Source organism: Zootermopsis nevadensis, unplaced genomic scaffold (assembly GCF_977971745.1).
Source record: "Zootermopsis nevadensis isolate Lab colony 2312 unplaced genomic scaffold, Znev_1.0 Znev_ptg000003l, whole genome shotgun sequence".
Classification (NCBI taxonomy): Eukaryota; Metazoa; Arthropoda; class Insecta; order Blattodea; family Termopsidae; genus Zootermopsis; species Zootermopsis nevadensis.
The window spans coordinates 9,395,610-9,409,003 of NW_028259135.1; the positions used below are offsets into that span (position 1 = coordinate 9,395,610).

At 43.4% G+C, this 13,394-nt stretch overlaps 1 protein-coding gene across 7 annotated transcripts in view; it reads left to right on the forward strand.

Annotated features, from left to right (window-relative positions):
- galene (potassium two pore domain channel subfamily K member galene) overlaps positions 1–12,320 on the forward strand; it is a 33,227-nt gene extending 20,907 nt beyond the window's left edge. For 6 of the 7 annotated variants that reach the window (XM_087342400.1, XM_087342401.1, XM_087342402.1 and 3 more), the window contains 4 exons: positions 328–556; positions 1,751–1,876; positions 6,217–6,350; positions 8,032–12,320. In XM_087342400.1, coding sequence (XP_087198526.1) covers positions 328–556; positions 1,751–1,876; positions 6,217–6,350; positions 8,032–8,882 — 1,340 coding nt within the window. In that variant the 3' untranslated portion in view covers positions 8,883–12,320. The remainder of the gene's footprint in view (positions 1–327; positions 557–1,750; positions 1,877–6,216; positions 6,351–8,031) is intronic. The other variant, XM_087342399.1, reaches the window with a different exon arrangement.
- The last annotated feature ends 1,074 nt before the right edge of the window (positions 12,321–13,394 follow it).

The window sequence follows — 13,394 nt, forward strand, 5'->3', positions numbered from 1 at the left end:
ACAGCTAGGACTATAGGACTCTGAGATCAGGACTCATATTAGGACGATGATGAAAATGGACAATATTGGAACTGTGACATGTCATGAACATCCGAACCCTAGTCATTACTATACAAATTCTGGCTAGTATTAGGGCAGCCGCGATTGGAACAGCTGTTAGGACCGCGACGATTAGGATTTCAGTAAAGATTGGGACTGGGAATTAGGACTTGGAAATGAATTAGGACTAGTCCAAAATCCCTTGACATCAAACGTTCACCAACCATCCATCCATCTCTCGCTTGTTACGTAGATAAGGTATTCTGATTGATTTATTTTCGTCTGCAGGTTATGGACACATCGCTCCTAAGACGCAATGGGGGAAGGTAGTGACGATATTTTACGCCATCCTGGGGATTCCCCTGATGCTGCTGTGTCTCTCCAATATCGGAGACATCATGGCTCAGTCGTTCCGCTTCTTATACTGGAGAGTGTGCTGCTATGTATGCACCAGGAAGCCGAAGAGACCCCCCTCCAGGCGGGGGCGAAGTGTCCGTAGCTCGGCACGACAGTTAGGGTGAGTACACATCTTTATTCGTAGAATTGTGACATGTCTTGTTTATGACCTTGATTTTATTTCTATTTTTGTGGGTCAGGAGGATGGTACAATTTTTTGGTTGGAAGAGACGGTTCCAGTCACCTAAGTGTAGATAAAAGGGTAATATTAAGATGGATCTTAGGGAAATAGGGTGGATGGATGCGACATGGACTAATCTGGCTTATGACAGCAACCGGTGGCGGGTCCATGTGAAGTCGTGAATGAACCTTCACGGGGATTTGACTAGATGAGCGACTATCAATTTCTCAGGAGGGTCTGTACTTAGTAAACTTCGGTCTTAACTTTCGTATATTCATACATTCAGTTGATACAGCGTCTCTGACTGTTTGAAACACGAAGCTCATCTAAAGTCAGCCCGTACCGCGAAGAAAACACAACTCTTCACCATTACAAAGATCAACTGGTTAACGCTGTTTAAGGAAATAATCGCTGTTTATTCTGAAAATCACACGAAAGACGAAAGAAACCCCACTGTGTTGGTAAAATGCAGAGTTACTGACTGTTAAAGTGTCAGTTACTTATGTGCGTTGACACCCTGTTGTGAATCCTTTGTTACCAGTATGTGACGCGTCCTCAGGTTATGTATAGATAGATGACGTGACATGAGAATGGAGATAATTTCAAAATGGAATGCTTCACAGTTCTTATTCCCGAGCGATGATCAAGTTGAAGTTGGTGAGGAAATGTACGTTCGAAACACGTGTTAATCTTAGATGTTGAGCCGTCATCGGCTTATTACCGTATAGATCCAGTCCATTTGTCTTCAGCGACTGGTACGGTAGTCCCATTTGTGGCCTAGGACCCAGTGAGTTTAACTCCACTCCCAGCGTTTTCTCTCTGCCGCCAATACCACGGACTTGCTACAGTAATCAGATAGTAAATTGGTTTAGTAATGACCAGGTGAGATTTCAGGTTCTCAAGACAACGAGTATGAATATGACTGTCATCTGGGATGTTGCGTCGTGTAATCTTATATAAATTGACAGGCGTTTCGGAGGCGATTCCTGCCTCCATCATCAGGGCGATGAATTCGTCTTTATGATGTTGAAGGCAGAAACACCTCTGAGAATGTTGGTCAAGTCGCGACATCCCGCAAGACGCTCATGTTCTTAGTAATTAATTTTGTTCTTACGTGTTAATATTCTTCCGTAGATCAAGATATTCCGGTAGGTCCAGGACAGCGTCTTTCCGACGGTCGGCTCGCACTTCACAGCGGTCGGCGGACAGCGCCTTGGGTCTGTCGGAGTGTCGCTCTTCGTACTCGGACACAGACTGCAGGTAGGAACACAGTAGACTGCTAACCTGACCTGACCTGACGTAACCCAACCCAACCCAACCTAACCACTGACCAAGTGCGTGGAGGAGTACTTACTGTAGCGAAAGTCCTGCATCGTATTAGGGAGGTCACGGGTTCATATCTCTTCCCATACACCGTGTACCCTGATTAAGATTCCTCGTTATTTTAGAAGTACGAGGTGCGATCGGAAAGTTTCCAGACTGCGCTTATAAAAACCCGTACACTTATCTCAGGTATGAAATTCATCCATCACCCTCGAAGTAGTTCCCCTGGGAGTGAACACAACGATCCCAGCGCCGCTGCCAAGCCTGGAAGCATCCCTGGAAATCTTTCTTTGTCAGCTTGTCAAGCACCATCTGCGATTCTGCCTGAATCTCTTCTATCGTCTCAAATCTCCTTCCCTTTAGCTGAATTTTCATCTTTGGGAAGAGGAACCCTTAGAAAGGAAGTTGGGGGTCGGTTCCTGCAAGATCTTTGAGCTCCTGACAAACGAGAAGTCGAGTCTGCTTCTGGTCCTCAGACAGGAGCCTTGGCACAAACTTGGCTGCGATGCGTCGCATGTGGAGTTCTTCCTTTAGAATCAGCTGACAGATCCCATAGCCTATCCCAACAATGTCGCACAAGTCGTTGATGGTACGACGTCGATCTTCGTGAATGGCCTGCCGAATCTTCGTAACATTTTCGGGCGTTGTGCTCGAAGATGGTCGTCCAGAACGCTCGTCATCATCGACAGAGGTTCGGCCATTTTTAAAACCTGAATGCCACACAGAAGTTTGTGCACGACTCATTGCGGACTCCCCAAATGCTTGCTTTAGCATTTCATAGGTTTCCGTAGCCGTTTTGGTGAGTCTTTGGCAAAATTTGATTTGTTCATGAAAATCCACCATTCCGAAATCGCAGGAGGGTCGGTGTAATGCACTACCAAAACGCCCGTAACTAAGAAACAAATGCTAATTCGATGATGCCGGCTGGCACGCTGATTCACTATGAATGTAGGCCGCACCCCCTAAAGGCAGAAGCTCGTACTACATCCGGTTCGCCCTCTATTGACACAGTCTTGAAACTTTCCGATCGCACCTCGTAACACAGAAATTTCCTTGTGACGCTGGGGAAGACCTCGAAGAACTTCTTTCAGGAAGACTAGTTGTTCCCCGGTTTATCCGCTTATCTGCTCAATGCAAGTCTCAGCTTTTACCCCAGTATTTTGACAGCAGAAGTTAAACCTTTGAAAGCCATTGGTAACTTTATGTGCCTCCTACCGTAACATTAAATAACTCTGAATTCTGCCCGCAGAGTGTGTTTTTGTGTTTCGTGTGATTATCAGAATAAACAGCGATTATTTCCGTAAACGGCGTTAAGCAATTTATCGTTGTCATGGAAACGGGTTGTGTTTTGAGGCGAGAAATTAGCTGTTGAATGCTGTTCACATGCGCTACTGTTTCAGAGGGTTAAAACGGCGTGTTGATAGCTTCGTGGTTGTTCTGTCGTCATCAGCGGAGCAAAATTTTACTCGTGGTCGTAAAGTTGCACATACCCCAAAAATACCTTAATCGAAGTTACATAAGCTGTTATTAAAATGTGTTTCATCACACGAAACTTGTTCAGATAAAACCAGGTTAATTACTTGATATATTGTGTGAAGTAATGGACGTTTAACATTCTCATATTCTACACATTTCAAAAGGAAATTACATACAAGATCCTGTTTATTGGTGTTTCTTGATCATGACATTTATTAAGCTGTTTTTCTCCTCTGGCACGTGGAAGTGATTCACTGTGCTAGAAAAGGATGTACGAAGAACACAAAATGAACGTGTTCAGTGTATTTGGTGAAAATTTCAAAATATGTTTTATCCTTTAAAGGGCTAAACAGAATGCGTTATAAATTGCATTAACAATGTATTAGAAGTGAGCCCTTTTACAGAAATGGGATAATAACAAGACCTCATTTTAACATTTTAAGGCACGGCGGTAAATATATGTACCACCAGCTTTAATATCCAGGGACTACGTATTTCGTCAGGACAGTGTATTTCGTATGATATTCACTATAAACAAAGATTATTTCCTTAATCAGCGTTAACCAGTTGATCTTTGTAATGGTGAAGAGTTGTGTTTTCTTCGCGGTACGGACTGAATTCTTAAATATTAATCAGACGAACTAAGATTCTCACTATAAACAGCGATTATTTCCTTAATCAGAGTTAACCAGTTGATCTTTGTAATGGTGAAGAGTTGTGTTTTCTTCGCGGTACGGACTGAATTCTTAAATATTAATCAGACGAACTAAGATTCTCACTATAAACAGCGATTATTTCCTTAATCAGAGTTAACCAGTTGATCTTTGTAATGGTGAAGAGTTGTGTTTTCTTCGCGGTACGGACTGAATTCTTAAATATTAATCTAGACGAACTGTGATTCTCAGAATGAACAGCGATTATTTCCTTAAACAGCGTTAACCAGTTGATCTTTGTAATGGTGAAGAGTAGTGTTTTCTTCGCGGTACGGGCTGAATTCTTAAATATTAATCAGACGAACTAAGATTCTCACTATAAACAGCGATTATTTCCTTAATCAGAGTTAACCAGTTGATCTTTGTAATGGTGAAGAGTTGTGTTTTCTTCGCGGTACGGACTGAATTCTTAAATATTAATCTAGACGAACTGTGATTCTCAGAATGAACAGCGATTATTTCCTTAAACAGCGTTAACCAGTTGATCTTTGTAATGGTGAAGAGTAGTGTTTTCTTCGCGGTACGGGCTGAATTCTTAAATGGCCATTGGATGTTCTTCGTGCTTCGGGTTCTTGTATTTAAATGCTGGACTGCTGGCTATAAGTCAGTACGCATCTGGAAGGTCCTGCGACCGGTCAACTCGATCAAGGTTTTCCGCGGTCTTCCTCTGTCCCAGATCAAATGCTGAGTTGGTACCCAAATTCTACATTGCACATGCTTTCCTCACAGTGCTAACATCAAAATTCCACCCTAAAATAGCCCCCTTATCATCATAATCAAAACGTTTACTAAACGCGGCCCTTCCAAAGCCAATATCGAAAATTAAAAATTGTGCACGCATGCAGAGTTCCTGTTAAACTCCCCACTCCATTTCTTATCCTACCTTTTCTACTTCCAAATGCCTTACTCTTACTAAACCTATTTCTTCCATAAGGACGAGCGGGCACTGCCTGGGGAACTTCGTAGCCGCAAATCAAATTTCCCCTCCCTCCCCGTTTAAAGCAGTAGTGCCTATCGCTACTCCCTCTACCCCACTTTCTCCCCCCTCTCCCTCTCTCCGGGCTTTGAAGGGTTAAAGCCCTTGGCTTCAGATAACACTAAAAGACAAACTTTAAATATGGAACTTAGCACTTACGATACTATTGCATTCAGTTGTAAAAGCTAAATGTGAAAGTACAAAACTGTTTTTACTCTAAATTTTACACGTTTTCGCTCCAGAATCTAGCTTTTTTTTATTAGCCCTGATAACACGAGATATCTCTTAATCGAGGGTTTTGCAGAATCGAACAAGCATGTTTTTATAACAGAATTTAAGTGTGCTTTGTTCATTTTGTGAATAAATTTGAAACGTGGGCGACCTATATGGAATAATCGAAGCGTGTTTTATGAGTCTGTTCACACTACAGCGATTTCGTTCCGAAATAAACGATGCAGAATTATAGCACCGAGAGAATAAAACGTGTTTCGCGGGACCTGTGCTGAAGACAAATCAACCCACATACTAAATCCTTAGAACTAAGGTTTATGGCTTCAATTAAAATATACGTACATCGTATACTGAACCTAAAGCCGAGAGGGTTGTTCGCGTACTCAAGCCCGGATTATGGAGATTCCGTTTTCTGTTGCCCATTGTTCTTCAAGTTCGTCTCTTCCAGAAAGAAATCTGTTGCCCAGAGAGTTAATGAACAGTAGAGATACTTCGTAAGATTTGAGGTTCTCGCACAGCTAAGCTCCATCTTCAGGTCTGTATTGGGTCAGTGACTTTTGCGCTGGTCGGCGTCTGGCTTGGTGGTGATGACGTTGCGGAGGATTCCCGTACGTTGCGCTTTTGTCTGGGATCCCCCCACGAATTCCTCTATTGGGAGATTTCCTCGCGACTCGCGTGGGTTGTTTGTTTTACGATTTTAACGAGGTTTGGATTGTGTATTAGTAGAACTTTCCAGTGTCAAAGTTCGTGAAAATCTCGAGAATTTGAATGTGGGCGGACAGACATGCGCGTAGGCGCACGTTCGCGCGTTTTTTTTTTGTCCCTGAACGTCGCGCCGGGCCGACTCGTGATGTGACTGCCCTGATGTTGTGTCACTGCAGGTACTTCGACAACGGAGACCGAGATTTGTCGACGATGGGGCGCGGGTTGCAGGGCAACAGGGCGTCTCAGTACTCTCGCTTCTCCGACACCGCGCTGCAGGTACCCAGCCACGGCGGGGTTACCCTGGACACAGGTAGGCAGATCTCCGGCTGTGACGACGCCGTGCGGTGTCGCACTCTCTTACAGACGTTTCGGAGGAACGTGTCACCTCATTCTTCACGGTAGTAATGAGTCAAGATGTGGGTGTTTTGTCTTTTGTGTGGCTTATCTCGGGGCGTTGTTCCTTCTTGGGCCCTATCTTAAGTCACTTCTACCCTGAAGATGCTGGCGATACGTTTCTTTGGAATGTTTGTGAGTGTGGTGAGACTAAATCTCGTCATGACCTAGAACACGGAAATTTATTAAAGCTGATTGATGAATCTGCTAAGTGACTGCCATTATTGATTAATTAAAACTTGACTATGTTACTAACTGAATATCTAAATAAGCAGTGGACTAACTAACTGGTTTATTAACCAACAAGTCGGTTAAGTAATTGGATTCCTGCGTGAGAAACTAACTGGTTGTCTTACTGACTTAATTGAACAATTAACTTACTAAATAACTGATTTAATTCATGATTAACAGAATTGTGCGTAACGTTTTGAGTGTACGCGTTTATTGAGTAAATTGTCAGGTGTTGTGTGTGTGAGAGGTGCATTAGAGTTCTAACCACGGTGACTTTCCCCGGAAATCTTTCTCGTCGTTCACATTTACTGTTTCATCCCTCCTTACCGTGTCGTGCGCACTTTTATAGCGAAGAGTTCCCGCCAGAAATCTTGAAGGGTACTTCCATATTATTGGTCGGACTTACGGCCCTATAAACCTCTCCTTTTTAAGTTCATACTTAGGAGTTCTATCTATAAGTTTACAATCTCACGACCATCTTCTGTACGCGCCCGATTTCTTTATTGTTTACAACAATTTGTATGTGCCACATTGTTTTCATTATTACTGTCAGTGTTTATGCTCAACATTTTTTTTTTCGAAGTTGAATCTGTGAAAGTTAAATTTGTTGGATTCTCACCCTTGCCAGCTTTGTAATTGTCGACTTTTAAACAGTATTTTATTCGGATTTTTATTTCAGGACGTTGTTTTTAAGTGTCGCTAGTGTCGCTTACAACTCGCATTGAGTCCGCCATGTTCTTTCGGGACGCAGAAAATTAAAAAAATGGCGTTGCAATGAATTTATTCTTCTGTTTCTTGTGTAGCCTTTACGGATTTTGCTTTATATGGCCTGTCCAGATTCTGAAACATTTCTTTAATTATTAACCTCCCCTCATCCTTTGACGGGGGACGAACTCGAATCGAGGTCTCTATTTATGCAGGACAGCTTAAATCTTTTGGCGGTATTTTGTGAATAGTGCATTTATGAAGCTCCTCACTGTCGCCTTACCCCTCCTTTACCCTAAATATCCCCCTCAACACCCTGCACTCAGGCGTCATCGCATGTTCTCTACTCACGGAAGATTGTTTGCACTTCTTGTCGCATGCATTGAAAGTAACAGAGAATGGCTTGTATTGTTTTCATTGCGGTGGAGATGTCTGTGTTCATCTTCTGGGTTGCAATGCCGTGGAGACTTGTAGGTAGATAATAACGTTTCGAAAGAACATGCTGCCTACGTCTTCAGGGCTGAAGGCTGAGACAGCGTGTTTCTTAGGAACATCGATATGTACCAACAGGCCTGTAGTTCGACGTTGAAACTCGATGAAAGCGGCGTCTGTGCTTGGTGACGTATGAGGTGTTATGCGACATTTGTAGAATTGCGTTTCAGGTGTTGGTGGTGACAGCGAAAACCTCCAGGATACCACAGCCGTGCCGGTTCTGTCCAACAAATATGCCATAGAACGTGAGGAGGCGGGTGTCATCGGTGTGCCCAGAGGCGTTAACTCGTCCTCAGCAAAGAACGACTCTACGGCGGACAGAGATGGAGGCAGACAGCAACACCATCTGGCGGTTGACATGGCGTCCTCATCACTGCCTCCCTCACCAACAGCGCTTACGAGAGATTCTCAAAAAAGCAGTCTTCGTAGTAGAGGTGGTTACATGGGGTCGTATCCCGGCAGCGGGCATCACCGATACACCGGTGATGCCCGCCAGCCTTCGCCTTGCCGTCCCAGGATCATGTCGCCGATGGGCTTCGCCATCACCCGACAGCAGTCTCAGCGACAGCCCAGGCCCCATCGCCTCTCCAGACTAAGGGAAGACCCTGACTTTGACGACTCCGTCGATTATTTCGTCGATTATGATTATTATTATTACAGTGGCGTGCAACCGAGCAGGTCGAAACCCGTCCCGATTTGGCTGTGCGTCTTTCTCGTCGTTACCTACATCCTCTGTGGAGCGATTTTGTTTATGAAATGGGAGAAATGGTCTTTTCTTGATTCTGCTTATTTCTGTTTCATAACGTTGACTACGATTGGATTTGGTGATTTTGTACCTGCGAAGCGAGTTCAGAACAAAGATGCCACCGTCAGCATTGCTCTGTGTTCTTTGTATCTGCTCTTCGGAATTGCTTTGCTTGCGATGAGTTTTAACCTGGTACAGGAAGAGGTTATTAACAATGTGAAATCCGTCGCTAAGAGACTGGGTATTGTCAAAGAAGACGAAGAAGATGAAGGGTAGAGAAGCAGAAATCTTCGTCGACTCTTGTCCGTCACTGTTCGCGTTGTTTACTACCCGAAGTGTAAAATGAACGTCAAGATTCAGCGGGAAATTTTATTTCTTCTTCTTCATATCTTCGACTCTTTCCTCGTTCTTATGCCTTCCTTCGTTGTTTCCCATTCTTTACACCTGTTCGTTTTATCGCCACACATCTCCCCATTTCATCCTTTATCTGTTTCGTCCGTTTACCTCTCTCCGTGAAAACCTCGTCTTTACAGAAGAAGAAGAATAAGCAAAAACGATGGAATTTTGAATTGTGTATTAGAAAATGCTGAAGTTATTGATTTTTAAGTTTAGGACATAATTTAGAGGTTTCTACTGTTGGGGGGTAAATTTTGACGACTTTAAGTGGTGGTAAATTTTGATGAGTTTAAATCGGGAGGGCTGCATGAGAAGCATGCAGTGGTAACTTGGAACTTGCGAACCATCTCAGCATTTGCGTGAAGACAGAGAAAAACCAAGAAGAAGAAGCAAGTTGCCTGCCTCTTACGTAATTCCAGTGTTTTCTATGACGTCCGCTCCCATATCAATATGTCACGCAAAGTTGGGAGTCTTCACGGTTGTCTACGGAAATTCGGAATCTACACGGCGCCCCATTCAGGCAGGAGTCCCCCAAGGCAGCCTGTTAGGGCCAGTTTTATTCAATATTTATATAAATGATTTACCAACCATAGAAAATGATAATAATGTGGCCGTCTCGATTTACGCTGATGATACGAGCGTCACTGCTCGATCAGGCAGCGTACAGTTGGCGGCAAATAAACTGAATAAAGCCATTACAACTTTCGAGCCTTGGTTTGAAAAATGGAGGATTAAGATTAACGTTAATAAATGCGCGGTGACATTATTCTCTAAACGGCTGTCGCACCTCCGCAGCGAAGTACCTCCCCTGAAGATCTTTGGAGCAACCATCCCCCGGGTAAATGAAGCCAAATACCTTGGCGTCATCCTGGACCGCAAACTCACCTACAAACCACATATAAATAAAGCAGTATGTGGAGCCAACCACAGGCTCAGCCAACTCTATCCAATCCTTAACAAGTCCTCCTCCATCAACATTAACCTCGCACTTACAATCTATAAAACATACGCGGCCCCGGCATGGGGACACGAGGCCAAAACTCACGTCAGTAAGCTCCAAGTTTTTCAGAACAAGGTGCTCAGAATTATAACGAAACTCCCAAGCGTAACGTCAATCGAAATTTTACATGAGCAAACTGGCATGGAGACGTTCCGCAACCATGTCAGGAAGCTAGCAAATAAATTCTACGCTAAAAGTCAAGCAAGTGAGAACTCCCAAATTAGGCAATTAGGTCAATATGACCCCATTTACGATAAACACCAGCGACCGCGGGCCCTACTAGGGGGCTGATCCTGCACATACTCTACAAATTACACATATTTAAATAAAGTAAAGTCCATTTTGGGCAAAACCCTACTCATTTTAGCCAGCCGTTCATCGGAGGACGCTCTAGCGGAACTCCTGCCATGGACCAACATGAAAACCGTATTTAATAAACACAGGCACTTATAATCGTCCCGGTTGTTATTCACAATTAAATTAGGTCTAACGCCCCAATGTCACGTCTGTATCAAATCCAGACGGTGTTACCATGGAAACCATAAATACACTGAATTGATACACAAGCCGGGAAGATACAGCGACTGTGTTTCAGGCAATAAAGAAATGAAGTAGTCAACAGATGACATTTTTCTGGGTTGTGGCGCTGTGTACTATGGTAGCAGTTTGCCGACGTTTCAGAGGTGCTTGGTGCCGCCTTCATCAGGGCGATGAGGTTGGATATACAGTAACCAGTCAGCTAGGACGGAACGTTGATCGAAGCAGGGTGCAGGAAGGTTACTAATAGAGTAAGCGCCTCCGAAACGTCGATAGTCTTCTACCAGACTCCTTCGCGCAACATCCCAGAAGATAGCCATCTTCTTGTCAATAATACATTTGCAAATGAATATGATTAAACACAAAACGAAGCTATGGTTGTTATGAATACGGACAGTGTTGTATGTCTCTTTCTAGGGCAGACTAAGGTAAACAAACGATATATTTTCAGGAGCAAAACTATTTTTGGCTCCAAAAATAATTAACCTCCCAAGCCAACAATGTGACGAAAGAGTTTTCGACATCCAAATATACAACGTGAAATAGTTTAGTACCAGAATCTCTTGACTGACAGACTACGGCCTCGTGCTGTAATTTCGCAATGACGCGAAATCCCCTTCTCTTGAGATCCGAGGATAACGATGTTCTGACTTGTGGCGTCTTGTAGACTCTTCATTCCTGAAGATGGAGGCTGTTTCTCCGAAACGCTGGTACCTACCCGCGAGTCTACACGGCGCAGAAACCCACAGTACCAACATTGTCTTGGTGATGCCTTCATCAAATGTCTGCGGGGCACCTAACATTCGTGGGGCAAATCAGAAATGAACGCAGAAATTTAGTTTGGAAACCCCGAAGGGTTGGGACCACTTGCAGGATCTAAAGATAGTGGAGAATGATTTTATAAATCGCATTTATTGCGTTCACAAAACGTTAGGCCGACTATTACGGTATCTCTTATTGGAGAAAGGCCAGGTGTCGTAGGAGCGGAGGTTTCACGTGCTCTGCGCTGGCTTTCGGACAGGAGTTTGGCGTCTACTCCACCAAAAAATCTCTTCCCAGATTTCTCATTATGAAATGTTTTCTCTGAGAACTCTTGAGCGTCCAGTGAGAATGAATTTGTCTCGTACTAGAAATTAAAGCGATAAATATACGACTATTACACTTAACTAAGAGTTAAATAGTCTTTCATTTATATTTAATAAAATACACAGCATTCAAACAAAATTTATAGATCCATTCCTTCCTTGTCTCCCCCTTATAATAATTTTCTTTGTTCATATAATTATTTTTTGTTTGTTTATTTTCTTCCTTTGTTATATTTAAATTTTATACAGTGGATTCCGGTTAATTGGGACACATCGGGACTAAAACACTTTGACCCAATTAACCGGAATCTACTGTATTTTATTCCATTGTATTTTTGCTGGGGGAGATGATAAATATATGAAAATTATTGGGTGAAAATCCTGAAGGGAAGAAACAACTTGAAAAATCTAGTTGTAGATGGGAGAGAAATATTAAAATCGAACTTGGAGGTAGGTTGTGGATTGGATTCATTTGGCTCAGGATGACGACGGAAGGCGGATTTTTGTGAACACGCTGATGAACTTTTGGATATTACAAAGAGCAACGAATTTATTGATCACTTTAAGCGACTGAGCCGAAGAATTTTTTTTGTACCGTGAGCTCTGTAATGCGGTCTTTATGAACTTGTATGTCGAAGGGACAGGCAGATATGGCCGTCTCGCTGTAAATAAATGCTTATTTGCGTTTGAGTGTTATCGGTCTTAGCTGTATTTAATTTCGCATTACACGCAAGAAAGATGTCTGCTCCATGGCAAACTCTTGTCCCTTTTCAAAATGCCCTGTCGCTCCCATACATCAGTCCCTGCCCACCTGCTCTCACGTGTTTCTTGGCTTCATCGCGTCTGCACGTGAACATTTGTCTCTTTCCATATTCCTCTTTGACGATAAAATTGCAGTCAGGACAGGAAGAGAAGGAATATTTGTGACATTTCCCTGTTGATCTTCTTGTGACGCCATGTAGAGGACATCCGCCCTGAAGATGGAAGCGGTATTTTTCACCGAAACATTGGTGGCACCTTCAGACTGTTCGGTATTGTATGTGGGACGCAAATAATCCATTCGATATAATTTAGCCAGTTGCACGTAAGGTTGACTAAAGTATATAATTAAGTCGCGAAATCTTAGTTCAGGTCTCTGGTTACTTGGTGTGGGTCTTTGCCATATTTAAGTCACCATAGTGACTAGGATAAGTACTGAATGGTCAGGCTTCGATTTCGAACTGGGGCAGAGTTCTTTTTCTTCGCGCCGCGCTCTGACCGCCTCTGGGGCCCACCCATCCTGTCCAGGTTAAGAATCCGTGGAGTTATACCTCGCTTAATTAAGCACAGATGACAACTTTGCATTTTTATGACAATTATTTTGTACGTTAATAAAAGATCTGTCACTGGTTATTCGCCACTGCTAACGTCGGTGTATTATATTCGGCGTCCACAACGTAATGTCAGGTACAGAAGGTACAGGAATGGATTTCTGTCCTCCAGCAGGTGTTCTGTTAAACGAATTCAGCAGGTGTACAATGTGGAAAGGAAGACAGACAGCTTGTCAGACGTGTGTCCGGAAGCTGCCCATTCCATCTGCTTCAGAGTTACGCAGAGGCCTCGTGCTCTTAAAAATTGTGGTGGAAATCTGTCGCGTCACATGCAAGGAAGGGGCGTGGATCGCAAGCCGTAGCGAGATAGGAGAGTTTGGATTGGTCGTGGGTTCCGAAACTTCCAGTGAATTTCTCTCCGGACGTTATGCAATTTAGGACACTTTGTAGTATATAATGA